The 19,235-nt window shown below is 37.8% G+C and overlaps 1 protein-coding gene across 19 annotated transcripts in view; it reads left to right on the top strand.

The window, feature by feature from the left end:
• CCDC88A (coiled-coil domain containing 88A) overlaps window positions 1-19,235 on the top strand; it is an 84,421-nt gene that overhangs the window by 40,127 nt on the left and 25,059 nt on the right. For 16 of the 19 annotated variants that reach the window (XM_064146000.1, XM_064145998.1, XM_064145996.1 and 13 more), the window contains exons 14-23: window positions 1,061-1,245; window positions 3,410-3,547; window positions 5,947-7,017; window positions 7,504-7,631; window positions 12,782-12,923; window positions 13,550-13,726; window positions 14,149-14,310; window positions 16,870-17,147; window positions 17,554-17,697; window positions 18,698-18,884. In XM_064146000.1, the coding sequence (XP_064002070.1) occupies window positions 1,061-1,245; window positions 3,410-3,547; window positions 5,947-7,017; window positions 7,504-7,631; window positions 12,782-12,923; window positions 13,550-13,726; window positions 14,149-14,310; window positions 16,870-17,147; window positions 17,554-17,697; window positions 18,698-18,884 (2,612 nt within the window). The remainder of the gene's footprint in view (window positions 1-1,060; window positions 1,246-3,409; window positions 3,548-5,946; window positions 7,018-7,503; window positions 7,632-12,781; window positions 12,924-13,549; window positions 13,727-14,148; window positions 14,311-16,869; window positions 17,148-17,553; window positions 17,698-18,697; window positions 18,885-19,235) is intronic. The other 3 variants (XM_064145999.1, XM_064145990.1, XM_064145985.1) reach the window with 1 other exon arrangement.

The raw sequence follows: 19,235 nt of genomic DNA, 5'->3' as shown, positions 1-19,235 counted from the left end.
TTCCAAGCCCTTCATGAGCCTTGTTGCTCTTCTCAAGATACACTGCAGCACCTCAGTGTTGGTTTTGTAGTGAGGGGAAGAGAATTAAACACAGTACTCTAGGTGTGACCTCACCAGTGCTGAGCACAGCAGGATGATCACCTCCTTGTTCCTGCTGGCCATCATGTTTCTAATGCAAGCCAGGAGTCCATTAGCTTTCTTGGCCACCTGAGCACACTGCTGACTCATGTTGAGTTGACTGTCAGCTAATACTCCCAGGTGCCTCTCCAAGTCGCAGATTTCCAACCACAAATCCCCAGATCTACAGCTCACCATGGGGTGGTTGTGACCCATATGGAGGACCTGGCACTTGGCCTTCATAATGACACTTGCAAGCTGATAAAATAGAAAAATTGAAAGATCTGAGACTGGACAGCATTGTGAAATTACAGGTCCTTCTAAAGTACAGATCCTTGTCCTTTGGAGAGATGCAGCAGCTTTAGGCTGAGTTGTTTGGCTTGGGTTTTGTGGTCTTTACTCAATCTCGTGTAGCCTTAGAGAACAGCCTGTGCGAGAAGTCTCTGTTCTTGTGGTTTTTGCTCAGTTAAGACAGAACTGTAAAACCGTGAAATACCTTGGAGTTACATCGTGCTGCCATTTAACCATGCTCTGGAGCACAGATTATGAGTTTTACTTTAATGTTCTCAGAGTTAAGAAAGATTTGTTATGGTTTCTCAGAGTGGCTATTTGCAGAGGTATCTGTATTGAAAAGTCTTGTTCTTCCAGGATAGCATGAATCCCATACAGAGAATTTGTGGAAATTTCAGAACGATGTTATCAGTTGCAGGAAACAAATCTCTGCTGTAATTCGGAGATGTGGAATGAGAACATTTACACTTTTATGAATCTGCAGTGTTATCTATTGAGTAAGGACAATGATTGATTAATCCTAAGAAGCTCTTCACCAAGAAGACAGTGGAAGGACCATCCAAAGTTTCTAAATCCTCTTAAGTCTAAAAATACAACGTCCAAGACCTAATTTATTTTTTTTTCTTTTATATTGTGTTTTTTTCCCCTGCAGTGCCACAGAAATCACTTGGTCATGAAGTCAATGAATTGACATCAAGCAGATTGCTGAAGTTGGAAATGGAAAACCAAAGTTTACTGAAGACAGTGGAAGAACTACAAAGTGCAGTGGGTTCTGTAGAAGGCAGTAGCTCAAGGATTCTGAAAATGGAAAAAGAAAACCAAAGACTTAGCAAAAAGGTAATGATCAGCATATGTTTGAATTGTGTAGAGGTTTCCTAGTGTCACTTGCCATTTTCTTTCTAAAGGGTGATTTTATTAATTTCTGTTACTTTGGGTAAAGCATTACTGGGGTGTACAATGTTAAGGTGCTCATAAGTTTATGGTACAAAAGAAAACTGCCTCAAAGAGGTTTTTCTCTTTTTTAATTATGCTTGGGGGGTTATTAATGATGTAAGAAAGATCTTACGCTAGTGAGGGAAAAATATTACCATATTGGGGAGTAACAAAAATGGGTTTTGAAGCTTGAGAATGTTATTTTTATCCTTTTAATGACTAAGCAGGGGAAAGTATGTGTATCAGCAGGTCTTCATATGTCCTCATTCATAATTGACAGAGGGTAGGCAGAGGAATTGCTGAGCACACAAATGAGAGGAGTTTGTCAGATTTGTCTATGCTGATCTGCAATATTTTGCTCTCTGAATTACGTATACCAAATAGAGAGATGTAGTTAGTGCATTTACAGAGAATAAATGTTGGGGAAAAGTGGAGTAATTACAGGGGAGTGAAATGTCTAAAGTTTTTTAAATAGCTTTTTGTTCAGCAGCTGCTTCGTATGTCAGAGTATTCTTAGAGCAAGTAATGTATTCCATACTTCTATGCTTTTTCCAATGTGTTAAATGTGGTTCCCAGATGGAAGCCAGCTTCATCGCTGCTGAGGTGACTGAGCTAGTGTGTTGGGTTCTAATTCAAATTCCCAGAGACTCCAACAAATTTGATAGGCTAACAATTTGTGGAGTGCCCTCCCCTCTTCTCCCTTCTTTCCCAAAGGAAGGGATTAGATATAGGGAGAGAGAGAGGTAAACGCACCTGAATAAATCAATCTCACTCGATTTGGAAGTTAAAAGGAAAAGTTTAACAATAACTTAGAAGAGGTATCTGAGGTAGAGAGGTTTACAAAGGTATAGGGAGGGAAAAATAGCAAAATCCAAAAGGTATAAATACAACCCGAGTTGTGTGATGGTGGCTTTGCCTGCTTCATGTCTGCCATGTGGTATGATGGCAGGCAGAGATGTGTAGAGTGAAGTGTGTGGAGAGAGAGAGAGAACAGGAAGTGCCCTCCCCTTTATAGGACAGGAAGTGGGGGGGACTGGGCTAACCATCACCTGGTGGTGTGACCCACCCCTGGGGAGTGGTCAAGACCCCTAGGGTCAGGTTCAGGGTTACTCCCCCTGGCGTGTTAACCCTATACAGCTAGCTATTTCTCCTTTGCAGAAGACAATGAAAGTGCTAATATCCCTGTAAAACATGTGCTAGTCTGCAAAGCAAGAGACCAGGAAAATCTGAATTGCAGAGGAGGAGGGAGAGGGAAGCAAAACAAACCTGGTCAAACATTAATGTTTTCATTTTAAGAAAAATGATTTAGTTCAGATTCTGTCTTAATTGATTGCCATGCTTTTTGTGTATTTTGGATCAACAAACTGCTTCATGGAGGAACATACTCCACTCTACTACCTTTTTGTGATTTTTATTTCTCCGTATTATGTACCAGCAATTTAATTTATAATTCAAATAATTTGTTTTTCAAAGTATTGCCTCTGTCTGGGATCCAAGTTATGTCCAGGCTCCTCTAGGATTGGGTAGTGTGGATGATGGACTTAACATAGGATGTAAACCTTCCAGCAGATGTTTGTTTAAAAACGCAAAGCCTACAATGCTTCTAAGTAGCTAATGATAACCTGCAGGTGACAGAAATGTCACAATAGTTTTGATGTCTTGCAAGTTGAAACTGTTTGACAAAACAGTATAATTAATTCCTAAAGAATTACCTCTTGAAATACTCTTTAACCCTTAGAAGTTAAAAGGGATTTGGAGAAGCATTGTAAGTCTTACTAAAATGGATTTCGAATAGAAAAAAAAGCTATCTGGGGAAATATACGTAGCCGAATAAAATCTTACTTTTTTAATGCAGAAGTATTTATAATAGCAATATTCTGAGATGGGGAGATAATTCAGGCAGAAGTTAGTTATTCCTGGAAGAGGTGAACTGTTTTAGATAAAGAATGGAAAACTCCGTTTTATCCTTTCCATAAACCTTTATTCATTTCTGTAAGGATACTTACAACCCAGCTAAGAGTAATGCTTTTTAAAGTGCACTTAAAAAAATGTGTTTCTTTTTCCGTAGCTTGAAGAGCTAGAGAATGAAATTAGCCAAGAGAAACAAAGTCTTCAGAACAGTCAAAACTTGAGTAAAGATTTAATGAAAGAGAAAGCACAACTTGAAAAGACACTGGAAGCACTTCGAGAAAACTCAGAGCGACAAGTGAGTAGCAGAATTAAATGTCTCAATGCTGCTTTGTGCAGTCGTTTTCTCACTTGTGCTTTTTTACAAGTATAAAGGGATTGTAAATGTAGCAGATTTGCCAAAAGGACATATCTGCAGCAAAACAGCTTGTCTTAAGACCTGCAGCCAGCAAGAGACATGACTCATTTTTAGTTGAGGCTTTGCTGGTTTAGAGTGGCTTTCGTGTGCTGTGCATTTGCTCTATTTGCTTTAGCGGGTGTAGCTCAGACAAAATAGAAAATGGGGAACATTGGAGGTAAGCCAGACACCTCTCAGTGGAGGAAAACAGGTTTGAGACAGCTGGTCAGTGTTTGAAGTAGTGTTGGAGTCGTAATGAGAATTACAGCAAACTGTCCCTCAGAGAGACCTGGCAGAAAGCTGTGTTGCTGCTCCATTGCTGACTGTATGCCTCCTATGTCACTTAGTCTTGTTTATCTGAGGTAGGAACCACGATATTCCCCTGTATTAAAATGTTTTCGTGCTATGACTTCTAGGTGGACAGCAGAACTTATTTATGTTTGCCAGAAACTGGCATCTGAGGCTCTGTAAAAAGTTTGAGCTGTGTTTGGGAGGGTACTAGATGTCATTGACTCGTGGGTGCCTTCTAAAGGCCTTTACAGAGCGATGAAGAGGACCTTTGGAAGGTAGCTACCAGGAAACAGGAACTGGAAATCCCATCTTCAGTAATCAAATCGTTCACAAGTAGAACTGCAGTTCCTTGTATAAATCCCATTGATCATTCGTGATGAGATTGACATGGTTTAATTAAATTTAATAGTACAGTATTGTGGCATATAGAATACTGTATTTAAGAAATAACTGAAATTGTTTAAGGCCTCATTTAATCAATAAATTAAATTCCAGACCAAATAAAAACAGAAAGAGAGAAAAGAAAGGCTTGGCATTGAAGCTCTATTTTCATTTAAAGAGAATGAGCAGGAGGGAATAGTTTTGAAGAAAGTATGTCAGCTTGTCTTAGTATTTCATTAGACTATGTTGATTTATACCTTTCATTAGAAGCGTACTCTGGGGGAGAAAGGATTAAAACTTTCTGGAATAGGTTAAATCCAAATTCAACCATCAAGGATACATTGTTTTAAACCTGCCAATAGGACTGGTATTTCAGTTGGACTATTTCTGCTATAAAATACTATGTTTTGATCTGTAATGGGTTAGCAGCACCTTACACATCTTCTGCTGTGCTGAAACTGAGTGGAGGGGGCTGTACAAAGTTAAACTAATTTCATCAAAAATTACAGAGGATCATGATTTCCTGTTAAGTTTGGATTACAGAAGCAGAATTCTGGGGAAGTAGTAATGCATGTTCAGTAAGTACCAGGTTAGGTAAAGAAGTGTTACAAAGTTGTGGGTTTAGTTTCTCAATTAATTGTTTCAGAACATTTTGTCATTGCTGGGAACAAAGCCGTAGATCCTGTAATTAACAATTACATTCAAACTTAAATATGAAAGAACAGTCTATAATTTTCTCAGTCTGATTTTCATGGCAACTAGCATTTTTTGCTTTCTCCACAACAGTTCATTGTTGAAATATCCCTTATGCTGTGTTATTAGTGTATTCCTAAATATTGATCTAAACAAATTTCTGGACTTTGCAATCTGTTGATACATGTCCAAATAATTTCAAATTGTTTGGAGTAACTGAAAAACTCAAGAAATACTAAAAATTAAGATGTGAATCCTATCTTTTTCCTTGAAGAAGATCTGGGAACATGTTATCTAGGAAAATAATTCAGTTTAATACAATTTACTTTCTTTGGAGACTGTTTTGGAACAGCATGTCCAAGGGTTCTCTTCAACTCAGAAATAAATGTAATTTTGCAGTTCTTCCAAAAATGTTGCTGGCTGTGGTTAGAATGTGTTCATGTCTCGCAGCCCACCTGTGTGTTTTACGAAGTGAAATGAAGACACTTTAGTGGTGCAGTCATTTCCCTCCATCTCAGGTTTGGTTGAGGACTTCTATTACTTTTCAACACATGTTTCAGGAAATTGTGGAGTTTAAGAAAAAATAATCTAAATCTGGGTAAACAAAAACAAAAACTAAATGATGCTAAGAGACAGTATTTTGGTTTGTGCTTTGATTAGTGTTATTTTTGTGCTATTTACCAATATCCAAGAGGAAGTTATTTAAAAATTCTCTTAGACTTATTTTGCTGTCCAGCTTCCACCTGTGTACATATGCAGTGTTTGTAATGCTTCAAATAAATACCAGCAGAGTAAGAGAGAGATTTTTTAAAATCTAAATTAAAAGGAAAATATGATGTAGTCTTACTGCCTTAGGAGCCTTCACTTTAAATATGGAAGTAGTGACTTATGGGCATGTTGTTCACCAGTCCTGACCATTTTTCTTCCCAAATTAGATTAAGCTATTAGAACAAGAAAATGAACATTTGAATCAAACTGTAGCTTCTCTGAGACAACGCTCCCAAATCAGTGCTGAAGCAAGAATGAAAGAAATTGAGAAAGAAAATAAAATCCTTCATGAGTCTATAAAAGAGACCAGCAGTAAGTTAAATAAGATTGAATTTGAAAAAAAACAAATCCGAAAAGAACTGGAACACTATAAAGAGAAAGGGGAGAGAGCAGAAGAACTTGAGAATGAGCTTCATCATCTGGAGAAGGAAAATGAAACATTACAGAAAAAAATTACAAACTTAAAAATTACTTGTGAGAAGGTAGAGGCCTTAGAGCAAGAGAACTCAGACCTGGAAATGGAAAACAGAAAACTGAAAAAAACTTTGGATAGCCTGAAAAATCTCACATTTCAATTAGAATCCTTAGAAAAGGAGAATTCACAACTTGATGAAGAAAATTTAGAATTAAGAAGAACAATTGAATCCTTGAAGTGTACAAGCATTAAAGTGGCACAGTTGCAATTAGAAAATAAGGAACTGGAGAGTGAGAAGGAGCAGCTTAAAAAAAGCCTTGAACTCATGAAAGCCTCATTCAAAAAAACTGAACGCTTGGAAGTTAGCTACCAAGGCCTTGACACAGAAAACCAAAGGCTACAGAAAGCGCTTGAAAACAGCAATAAGAAGATTCAGCAGTTAGAAAGTGAATTACAAGATTTAGAGTCTGAAAATCAGACTCTGCAGAAGAATTTAGAAGAGTTAAAAATCTCTAGTAAACGCCTAGAGCAGTTGGAAAGGGAGAATAAGTTGTTGGAACAAGAGACTTCTCAACTGGAAAAAGATAAGAAGCAGCTGGAAAAAGAAAATAAAAGGCTTCGACAACAAGCAGAAATTAAAGATAGTACTTTAGAAGAAAATAATGTAAAAATTAGTAATCTGGAAAAGGAAAATAAATCTCTAGTTAAAGAAATAGTTGTATATAAAGAGTCATGTGTACGCCTGAAAGAACTAGAAAAAGAAAATAAAGAACTTGTGAAAAGAGCTACCATTGATAAGAAAACGCTGGTCACTTTAAGAGAGGTAAGCAGAAATCAGCTGTTTGTAACGTAGAGGAAATTGTCTGTGTTTCTTGAAGAGAGTTTGTATTTTGTGAGGTTTTTAATGCTTTAATCTGTATACTCTTCATATCTTTAGTGGTTACAGTAAGGCAAGTGTTAGGTAAACATTTATATAACAAATGGACTCATATAACCATATGACGTTTAATTCATGGAGCTGTTAAACGAAGGTTGTTGAGACTCTTCACGTTGGTATTTGTTCTGGATGAAATATTTCCCTTTTACTGGGAAAGGGAAGTTCTGCAGAAAGGGGGCAATGAGCAACTACAGTGATACTATGTTCTAGTTAAAAACATATTATCCATTATATCTGAAATTTAACAACTGGAAGGAGAATTAACATCAAGTTGTTCAAGCATGCAGAGATAAAAGCCTTGCCTCAGCACATCTGGAATTAAGGCTACCTTATTTTGTTTATATGATAATACTGTAATTTCTCCTGTGTAAGGACTTGGTGAATGAAAAATTGAAGACTCAACAAATGAACAATGATCTGGAAAAGCTTGCCCACGAGCTTGAAAAAATAGGCTTAAACAAGGAGCGTCTTTTGCACGATGAACAGAGCAGTGATGACAGGTGAGAATGGAATAGCATAGAAATGAAAAGCTTTTTTATCCATAAAGATGAAATGGTTTTGCAGACTGACCTTATACATATGGATTTTAAGGAGCATTAATATACCCAGAATGGAACTTGATATTTTTTGCAGTTTGTAAGATAGTTGATGTGCTTTTGCATTGAACTGTTTGTGAATGTGAGTTATTACTTTTTGCTACTAGAAGTTTCTTGAGGTATGTCAGTAGATGCGAGTAATGTATAGTTAAAATGTTTTATGTTGTAATTAGCAGTAGGAACAGTAGCACTGATAGTAAATAGGCTCAAAGTGTTTGGTTTGCTGTTGCTTTTTGTTTGGATTTTTTTTCCTTTTTTCACTGCATGACTACACTATTGTCACATAGCAGTTACTTTAAACTGTCTCACTCTTTCTTTACAACTATTGCCTTCTCATTTTTCCTATTGAAAGGAAGCTGTTTGCACTCCCACTTAGACAAGGCTGGGAAATATCCAATACTTTAGCATCTCAAAAACTTCATTCTGGTTCTGTCACTCTACTACACTTCCCACTACACAAAGTAGCTGCTGTCTTGACATCTGTTTTCTTTATTGTGTGTTGTGTTCTGCCTTATCCTTCAGGGATTTAGGGAAAATTCATGACAGGAGGAAAGCAGACTAATGTGGGCTTCTAGCCAGTCCTTATTTCATGATGCTATTGTCATGATCTGTTACTACAGTGGATGGTCATGGACATGCACATTGATTGTGGGCCTTCTGTAGTGAAAGAAAACCAAACAACATTGTTTTTTGCTTTTGCAGTGTCCCTTTCTTGCTGCCTGTGCTCTATTACAGAGGTGGTGCCAGAACCCTGTAGCAAGAATCTGTTACTACCTCATGTTTTCTGCTAGTGTGTTTTATCTGCATTTCTCATCTTACAGATTAGTTCTGCCAAGAAAAGTCCTCAGAACTTTGACCAGTGTGACTTTTTATGATTTAAGCATTACTCTGTCTAATGCAGTGCATAGTGTGCATGAATATGGATAAATATACTACACAAAGACTTGATTTGAGTTAAAGCTTAAAATACTTAGGTGAAGTCCAGCTTGAGCAGTCTTTTATAAATCACATTCTAGATTCCAAGTGGTTGGATTGAGTGCTTCCAGAAAAGGAGAGAGTATTGTTCTATAAAAAAAAAATTGTTTGTTTTTTTACAAGTTACACTGCATGAAAAGATTCTTAAGTCTGCTTCTACTTTCCAGTGAATGGCATTTGCCTTTTGCAAATGCTCATACTTCTAAAGTTGGGAGTTCACTTCTGATGGGTTAATTGGCTTGTGATGCTATGTGAGTTATGACTTTGGGCCATATAACAGTAGTGTTTCCTTCACATTTGACTGAATGACTTTATATTGGCTCTATTGATTATAATTTGGAAGAAAATTTGGAGTTGCATGCCTCTGTGGAATGGGGAGTTTCATCTGGCTTTCATTAGATTATAATCTGTAAAATAACTTCTAACATACTCCTGGCACTTTCATGAGCCATTCAATTTTTCCTTTACTTGCAGGTTAGCTGTGTGTGGGAATTACACAAAAAAGTTTGTTTTCTTTTCATTCCCTCAGCCTTTCCTTGCTGCTATTGTAGCAGGTGTTCCTTTTTAAGTAATCAGTGCACATGCTTTGCTGTTTATATATTGCATATTCAGAGCACAGCCTAGGTAGCAGACTCAAGCATTGCATACTGGTTGACATGCACTTGACACATGTCTTCTGCTGGTGTTAGATGTCTTAGAACTTGGTGCTGCTCAGCTGCACTGTTATGTCATACTGAGCACTAAATATACATTTGTAGCCTCCTAGACAACAAATGCATTATTTGGTCTCCTGCAAGTATGCTGATTACTTTGTGATTATAATAACAGAATCACAGAATATATCTGGCTGGAAGAGACCTCAAAGGTCATCCATTCCAACCCTTGAAACAGCATTGAAGAGTCAAGAGTAAATTATGTCCCTAAATGCTAGGTCCACACAGTGCTTGAACACCCTCAGGGGTGGTGACTCCACCATTACTCTGGGCAGAGCATTCCAGTGTTTGAGAACCCATTCAGTAAAGAAATATTTCCTAATATCCAGCCTAATCTCCTCTGGCACAGCTTGTAACCATTTTCTCTAGTCCTGTCACTTGTCATCAAGGAGAAGAGACCACCCCCCTCCTCTCTTTTCAGGTAGTCATAGAGTGATAAGGTCTCCCCTCGCCTTGCCTTCTTGAAACTGAACAACCCCAGCTCCCTCATGTGCTCCAAGCCCTTCTCTGGACAAGCTCCAGCACCTTAATATATTTCCTATTAGTGAGGGACTCAGAACTTTACACAGTACTTGAAGTGTGGCCTCACCAGTGCTGAGTACATGGGAATGATGACCTCCCTGTTCCTGCTGGCTGCAGTGTTCCTAATACGAGCCAGGATGCCATTAGCCTTCCTGGCTACCTAGACATACTGCTGACTCCTGATCAGTTGACTATCAACCAATACCCCAGGTCTCTCTCCAAGCTGCAGCTTTCCAACCACACATCCCGAAGTCTGTAGCTTACCATGAGGTGGTTGTGACCCAAGTGCAGGACCTGGGACTTGGTCTTGTTGAACTTCATACAGTTAGCCTTGACCCATTGATCTGATTTGTCCAGATACTGTTGTAAAAATTCCCCATCCTCTGGCAGATCAACACAGCCACCCGGGTTGGTGTCTTCTGCAAACATACTGAAGGTGCACTCAATCCCCTCATCCAGATCATTAAATTAAAGAGGACACAGTGAACCCTGGGTGATACCACTAGTGGCTAGGTGCCAGCCAGATTTAGCTCCATTCACCACCACTTTGGGCCTGGCCAGCCAGTTTTTTACTCGGTGCAGAGTGCACTAATCCAAGCTATGTGCCATGAGTTTCTGAAGGAGAGTGCTGTGGGAGAGAGCTTTACTGAAGTCCATGTAGACAATGTCCACAGCCCTTCTCTCATCCACTGGGCAGACCACCTTATTGTAGAAGGAAATCAGGTTAGTCAGACCAGACCTGCCTGTCATAAACCCATGCTGGCTGGGCCTCATCACCTGATTGTATTGTATATGCAGTCTGATGCTCCTGAGGATGACCTGCTCCATAAGCCTTCCTGGCACTGAGGTCAGACTGACAGGCCTGTAGTTACCTGGATCAACCTGTCAAGTAGGTGAGCATCACATTAGCTAGCCTCCAGTCAACTGGGACATTCCCCAGCTAGCCAGGACCTTTTCAGTTAGCCAGGAAAAGAAGAACAACCCCTATTTAATTCTTTGCAGAGATAATGCCTCTCTAGAAAGGTGGTGATGTCCAACACAGACCATGTGAAAGCACAAAACCAGGTGCAATATTTGGTGGTAGAAGATACTCTACTATCAGGCTGTGTATTATGTGTCTATTCAGGCTGATCTGTGGGAGGTGTTCAGTAAGCATTGTAACTTGAATCTTACCCAGAATGTTATTTAAAGCCTACCTCTGAGCTCAGTTTTTGTAGACAGGTAGTTTTGGATGTGAAGGCATTTGGGCTGTGCTATTGTTCTGAGCTTCTTGTCAAACCAAATTGCAGACCTGTCTTTTAACTATTTCATGTAGAGCTGAATGATTGTGAATGGGGAATAATCTGGTTTTAAAGTGATTGGTTTGAAATTTTGCTCTGCCACTGTTCTGCTTTCTGAAAATTTTCAAACTTTTCAGTAATCTAGAAGATGCCTTGTATTACTTTGTAGGTGAGGCATTAGCAATTATTTCATTGGGCCTTTGGAAAGGCCAAAATTACCACTCAGTGTATTTTTAGTCTGTCTTTCTGCTTGTATTTTATTGTTGAACGTTTTGGTAGCATTTCTGACACCTAAGTTGACCATGTCTGATAAATTGTTTTCTATTTTCTGTTGCCTTTCTGATGGCTGTTGTCTTTAGAGAAAAGATTTGTAGATTTTGACTCAGTCAATATAAAATCCCCAGCTCTTAATCATTAGGTGTTCCTTAGGCAGCTGGAGTTTCAGTCTCTGTTTGTAATGTTTTTCCTTCTTTGTTTTCTATTTGTGTAACCTTACTAAAACTTTTTACTAAGACATTCCTATTTGCAGCTGAATATGTGCTTCAGAGCAAGAAGGTGAAATGATATCTATTCTACTGCACAGGGACTGCCTGCCATTTCTTAAGTCTCTGAGCATTTCTTGTCATTCCTTAAAATCAAAGATTCTCATCCTGCTGCATGATGCTACCTGACAGCTTTCTACTTAGTAATTCTCTTGCCATTGGTCTTCTGCTCCAATTCCCGACTCGATCTAATGCTGTTGTCCATTCAGGAGTCTCTTGCAATATATTCTATTCACTAAACTGCTAGAGTCTTCAGCAGTCAAGATTACAAAGGGAGATGTGGGTGGTTTGGTTTGCTTTCCCCTACTGTGGGGTAAGTGGAATGCTTTCCAGGTTCTGAGCACATACGTCATGACTGAACTGCTTAAAAACTCATTAATGAGTGTGATTTTCAATATTACCTAATAAGACATACATTTTTTATGTGCCTTACAGTATGGTAAATATGGTAAAAAATGGAAGCTTTACACATCAGGAGTGGGAACAGGCTTAATATATCAGCAGCTGGGCTGAGTGAGCAATTTGCGCATTCATACATTAAATTAGTATGCACCTGCAAAGTACTGTGTTCCTCCTCCTTCCCTAGTGTCTCCCCTTAGTGAGCTGGCAGGAAATGGGAATTGATGAAAATTCTTGCTCTACAAATACTTAACATTCTACTTGAGTTAATATGCCCTCTGGATTTGCTGGAGGGGAGCCAGAAGGAAGAGTGCTGTCATCGCACATGCGCTAATGATCCAAATAAAGGCAGCACCTTTCAGCGGTGTGGTTGAATGTGACTTTCTGTATGTCTTATGCTTTAAAAGAAAGAAGGGTTCAGAAATGTTTTTGACTACCACCTTCTGTTTGTTTCAGACATAAGTCTTGAAATTAATACTGAGGTGTCCTCATGCTTCTTAATAGTCAACATTCAAACATTTTTGAACGTAGCTATGAGTCTGCTGTTTCAGATCATTTAACAATTTAAATACCTCCCATCATTTTTTTAAGTACATTTTTTGTATGTGTGATGTATTGATCAGTAGGTACAAGCTTTTGGAGTCAAAATTAGAATCCACACTTAAGAAGTCACTTGAAATAAAAGAAGAAAAAATTGCTGCTTTGGAGGCTCGCTTAGAAGAATCAAGTAATTTAAACCAGCAACTCCGTCAGGAACTGAAAACAGTAAGGAAAATGACTGAGTGTTTTGTTTGTTTAAGATTAAATACTCTGTACCAGTTGTTGTTATTTCTACACTTGACCTTTTCATCAGATAGCAAAAGATGGGGGTTGATGGGGTAATGTGAAGTGGGACTAAGCCATGACTGCTCCTTAAGACTGCGGTAATAGAGACCCAGTGTTAAGATCACGTGAAAGGTTCTGGAGTTTATACATTGGTCGCTGAATATGTCAGGTGGATAAAAAATGTGAAGTTGATTTGATTTGGGATGCCAAAACTAGTCATTCTCAGTTAACATTTTCTAATCTACCTTGAAGATCCTGAATATATAGGTTAAAAAAAAGAAATAAAATCTTGTTGGTGGTAGAAATTTATTATAACATTTGGAGGATACAGTTGAAAGCAGTGAAATACAAAAGAAAATACAGACCTATTGCTCTTAGATGAGTGTTTGTTAGGGGTAAGTTATCCCTATCCATAAATAATTTGTGCATCGCATCCCCAAACTTATACAGAAAGCAAATTTACAAATACAGTGGCACTTTCTGCTCTTTGAAAAATAGTATTGTTATGTAATAAATTAGGATGTAGAAAATGGAAAATTCTGTGTAAATTGTCTAAATCATTTCAGGTGAAAAAGAACTATGAAGCGCTCAAGCAAAGACAAGAAGAGGAAAGGATGGTTCAGAATTCTCCTCCAAGAAGTGGGGAAGATAATCAATCTGTTAATAAGTGGGAGAAGGAAAATCAAGAAACTACAAGAGAATTACTGAAAGTTAAAGATAGATTAATTGAAGTGGAAAGGAATGTAAGTATTTTTTATATTATTCTGATTTTAACTAATTGTTGTGAGCCATTTCAGTAACATGAATGAGGGTATTGTAAGGAAGTAGGCAATTTGTCATGTAATTTATGTACTAAGCACAATCTGACTTAAATATTTTGCCAAGCAGCTGGATTCCCCTCTGACAGATGCTGTAAAGCACTTGATCAGCATTTAAAAGGAAGTGTGGAAACATGAACTTGCCCTTTTGAATCCTCAGTTATCTCTAAAATCCCAGTTATATAATTTTCACTTAAATGAGTCCTGGAAATTACTGTTTCTCCACAGGTACAATTTTAGTTACCCATTTCCTTAGTCTTAACCTGCAGTGCTAATTTACTGTGTCTTGAAGTTCAGTAAAGAGCTGTGAACTCCACTTTTTTTTCTTTTTTTTTTAATGTTCCAAGAATGCTACGCTGCAGGCAGAGAAACAAGCCCTGAAGACACAACTGAAACAACTTGAGACACAGAACAACAATCTGCAGGCTCAGATTCTTGCACTTCAGAGACAGACTGTTTCTCTACAGGAACAAAATACAACTCTACAAACTCAAAATGCCAAGCTGCAGGTAATATTTTCCTGTTTTGCTTCCAAAAAGAAAGCTTGAAAGCTAATGGCAATCAGGTATTGCAAGTCATGCTTTACTTCTGGTGCAGACATGGAAAAGAAAGGAATCTGTGCTAAGATAATGTTTTGTTTGCTAATCAAAAATGACATTTGAAGAAGTTGTTTTTAATCCTTCATGTTTGTCCAGTTTAAATTCTTCTACTTAGGAGAAGAGTATATTCTCTTAACCAATCTTCTAACTTTTAAATTAGGTCAAGGAACTACTGTGTCCATAGAGACGCTAGTAAATGTAGTATTTTGTCTATTTTTGTAAAGAGACTTTAAAATAAAAGCAAAAGCCACACCTAAGAGGGAAATCCAGATGTGGTCCAGATGTACAGAAACTTAAGAAAAAAACTTTTGCAAACTACTTGACATATGGGAGGATTGAATTCAGATAATTCAGAGGCAAAAAAGGTAATGTGTGACCATGGGAATTAAGAAATAGTTGCTCACAGAGATCTTACGGCCAAAATTCTGTTCTTCTTATTTCAGTGATGTTTTTTAAGACTTTTTTTTTCTCTGAGAAATGAAATATTAATGGATCTAAAACTTTTGAGCAGAAATGATGGAGGGTGGATAGAAATGGGAGTGAAGAACAACTAAAGTTTTTTGTCACTGCCTCAAGTTCTTAGCCTGCTTTTTTCTAGAAAGCAGAACACAGTTGTACTGCAGATGCACTTTGGACCTGCCACATTGAAACCTAATTAACGCACAGTACTCCCCTTTGTGGCTGCAAGCCTATGAACAAAACCAAACATTTGTGCACACGCTGTGTCTCATCTAGGCTTTAAAAACCAGTGGACATGGGCATGGAAATACACTGTTTTAAACAGATGTGGATATATTCTTGGGATTCAGAGCTCTTGAGTGTATTGCAATACCATTTGTCAAAAAATGTTCAGGAATATCTTTGTAGTTTTTTTATTTGCCTCATGAACTGCACAGCAATATCCTATCTGAAGTCTGAAGAATAAATTTACTGTAGATGTTTGAAAGTATTTGGGCAGTGAATTGGGAAGATGAGGTGTTTTCTGCCTTTTCTATAATGGTTTAGTTTTTTTGTGTGAACTTTACCAAGCAATCTTTTTTGTGGCCAAGTATGACTGAATGATGTACCCACCAGACTGAGAAAGGGAGTTCTCCTTCCTTGAGAATTTAGCTATTTTGCTTCATAGCTTCAGGCAGGTTTCAGAACAACTCCCCATCAGGTCTAAATCAAAATGAAAGGTGAAATATGTTCATGAAAATGAGTAATTAAGTGCAAACTACACTGGTGTACATGGACTGTATCAAAACTGTTCTTGGGCAACTGTAATTGGTCCGTTCCTTATGATACCTATAAAGAAACATGCAAGGGAAAAGATCTCTTTAAAGGATAACTAGGACTTCTGAACTAAATCAGACTTGGAATTCAGTCTGGGAAGTTTCACAGCATACACTTGCCATCAGACATTACTTCATTTCCACTGAAAGGTTCGACTTTCTCATCTGTAACAAAGAATGCTACAGTTCCAACAGAAAGGGATTTGTTCCTTAGTAACAGCGTGCACTGCGATGATGTTTTTTTTTTCCTTAGATACCCTGAGGGTATTAGAAGTCTTAGTAGTAGTTCTCATTCTTCATCTCTTGAATAGGAAACAGAAGGAAACTAACTTAACATAGGTCAGGTGACGAGCACATTGGGTATCAACAGTTTTTTAAAGTGTCTTTATATTATCTTTGAGGGAAAGCAAAGTTGTTGAGGTTTTTGTTTTGTTTTTTGCCTAGTACTGGAGACTTTAATGTATGAATAGCCATTAATACTGTTAAGACCTAATTGTTGGAGAAATTGCACTCTTCTGCAAGAATACTTTCCACCAGAACTCACCACATTTGCATAAAGTGATCAACAGACATTATTGTCTTTCGCAGAGAACTGTGAATGGCAGTTCCTCAGTAAAACAGAATACAAGTAGCTCTTTCCAGGTGCTATTATTTTATTTCTCTTTCTCTCTAGATAATGAATGGATGCCCCTGGTTGAAGTCGCATTGTAAAGGTTACATAGGAACAATAAAGATTAAAAAAAAATTCTGTGCCAAAATGAACATTCCTTTAGTCACATCACACATGTGGCTCATGTGATAGGAAGATCACAGTCAAACCATTTGAAATATTATGGTGCTAGGGATATTGAGAGGAAAATGTACTTCTTGTCTGGACACCACTTAAACAGATATTTGAAAATAAATAATAATTTGATTCCTTGCCCATCCCTCTTTCCATCAAATGAAGCATATACTTAAGTGCTTTATTGCAATACTGCTATAAAAATATTTCTGAAGTATTTTGATCTGGAATTGTTTCCTGGGAAATAGGTAAAAAGTACTCCCATTAAAGGTTGTCAGGTAATGAAACAGGTAGAAGGTTGCTAAGATGCTAAGGGTTAAACTCAAGAAGTCTTTCAGTAGAAAGAGATAAGCAAAATCCTCCCAGCTATGAAATTAATTTGTAGCTCTTTTCAAATCTTTATGACTGCAGGTTGAAAATTCCACCCTCAATTCTCAAAGCACATCTCTTATGAATCAGAATGCCCAACTGTTGATCCAGCAGTCTGCTTTAGAAAACGAAAATGAAGGTGTGCTCAAGGAACGTGAGGACCTGAAATCTTTATATGATTCCCTTCTCAAAGACCATGAAAAACTGGAACACCTGCATGAACGCCAGGCTTCTGAGTATGAATCTCTGATTGCTAAACATGGAAACCTGAAGTCTGCACACAAAACTCTGGAGGTGGAGCATAAGGACTTAGAAGATAGGTAAATAGAATCATAGAATCAACCAGGTTGGAAGAGACCTCCAAGATCATCCAGTCCAACCTATCACCCAGCCCTGTCAAGTCAACTAGACCAGTCTCTTTTGAACACCTCCAGGGATGGCAAATTCACCACCTCCCTGGGCAGCCCATTCTGATGGCAAATCACTCTCTTTGTGAAGAACTTTCTCCTAACATCCAGCCTGTGCCTCCCCCCAGCACAGTACTCATATCGTAAAATTAGAGTCTGAGCAAAAAGCAAAAAATGCCTGTGTAGTTAGTATGAATGACATTAGTATTCCTTAAATATAACATTAATATCTTAAAACTTTGTAAGATTACTGTTTAAAAAAAACCAAACATGTTTTCTTGTCCTTCCATAAGACCTTAGGAATTGTTTTTGTTTGCAGGTATAATCAGCTGCTGAAACAGAAGGTGCATCTGGAAGAGCTGGAGAAAGTGCTCAAGGTAGAACAGGAGAAAATGCTGCAGCAGAATCAAAAGCATGAATCAGTAGTAGCAGAGTGTAAAAAGCTTCATGATGAAAATGAAAGGTAAAGCAAATGTCTGATATGCATATTAGGAGTAGAGCTCTAAGCACTTGCCAGTACAGTTTGTGTTGTGTCCCCTTGCATTTCTAAATCCCTGTTGCTGCAATTCAGGATATTTATGATCCATGCCTTATAGCAACTCAACTCTGTTAGTCTGTGGTATGGTTGTTACAAGAAAACTGAACAGGAGGATTAAAAAAAAGAGAGGAAAAAACCCAAGGGAAGAAAACAATTTAAACCACAAGGAATAATTATTAATATCCTGAATATACTGAATTCCATCTGTGCAGCATACTTGTGAGCTGTAGAGGGAGCAAGCACCTCTGAGTGAGAGGGGCAAGTTAAACTGACGTTAGTGCCAGCAAGTGTAGAAGTAGTACAGCAGGTGACAAAGCCCTGTTTTGACTCTTGCAACTGACCTCAGCTTGCTGTAAGTAGTTTGGTTTAGTAGCAGAATTTACATAGCATGATATTTCTACCTTCAAGAAGAGGCATGAAGATTTGTTTGCTCATCAGAGAGGTTCAGAGTTAAGTGCCTCCTACCTTTGGTGGAGGAGGACATTAGGAATTGGAGATTGTTTTTTGGAAAGGGACATGGCAGGGCCCAGCAGGGTGTCCAGAAATCAATATACATGTTCTTCACAATTGCTAAAATTTGGATCATTCCTATGTACTTACTGTTTTGTGTTTGTGAGAAATTCTAGCTGTTCTGTAAATTCTTGTGTTTTGAAAAGTGGCATCTTAAAAATTTTGATGTCTTCATTTGGAAATCCTGCTTAATTTTCAAACATGGAGAACCCAGAATGTGTATCTTAAAGACAGAATGCATCCTTGTGAAAATCAAAGTGAGATGGTTTCCCTGTAGTAGGTGATACTAAGACATATTTGTATGTTCTGTGGAATAGTATAGAGCCTTGGCAATTTGTGTTTCATAAGGAATGTGGGTCATGAATAGATTTCCTTCTGTCTGCATGTGTTCTTTTATGGTATCTTTTCATTCCAGGCTTACTCATACATACAGTCAGCTCCTGAAAGAAAATGAAGTTCTCCAAACTGATCATAAGAATTTGAAAACATTATTGAACAGTTCCAAATTAGAACAAACACGACTAGAAGCTGAGTTTTCTAAACTCAAGGAACAGTACCAACAACTGGATATTACATCAACAAAACTAAATAATCAATGTGAGGTATGTGAGAATTATGCTCTTTTTTCATGATTGATATAATATTTATTTATTTTAGTATTATACATATATTAGTATTTGTAGATTCATAACATCATATGAAGTGCCTGAGAACCAGTCATTTGGTTTATAGACAGTGAAGTGTGTCTGAAGACAAAACAAATTTGCCTGTTGTACAGGCTCATGTTAGGTAAACTGAAGTTTTTTAAAGCATCAAAGAGGCTTTTATCAGTTGAGTCACGATTTAGTAAAGTTTTATGTTTGAATTGACTATTAGAATCCTTTGTAGACCTAACTTTTTTTTGTAGTCTCATTATCTGTGCATAATATTCTCACATCTATATGTGTGTACCA

Source organism: Pogoniulus pusillus, chromosome 7 (assembly GCF_015220805.1).
Source record: "Pogoniulus pusillus isolate bPogPus1 chromosome 7, bPogPus1.pri, whole genome shotgun sequence".
Lineage (NCBI taxonomy): Eukaryota > Metazoa > Chordata > Aves > Piciformes > Lybiidae > Pogoniulus > Pogoniulus pusillus.
This window is presented reverse-complemented; position numbering and strand designations above follow the sequence as displayed.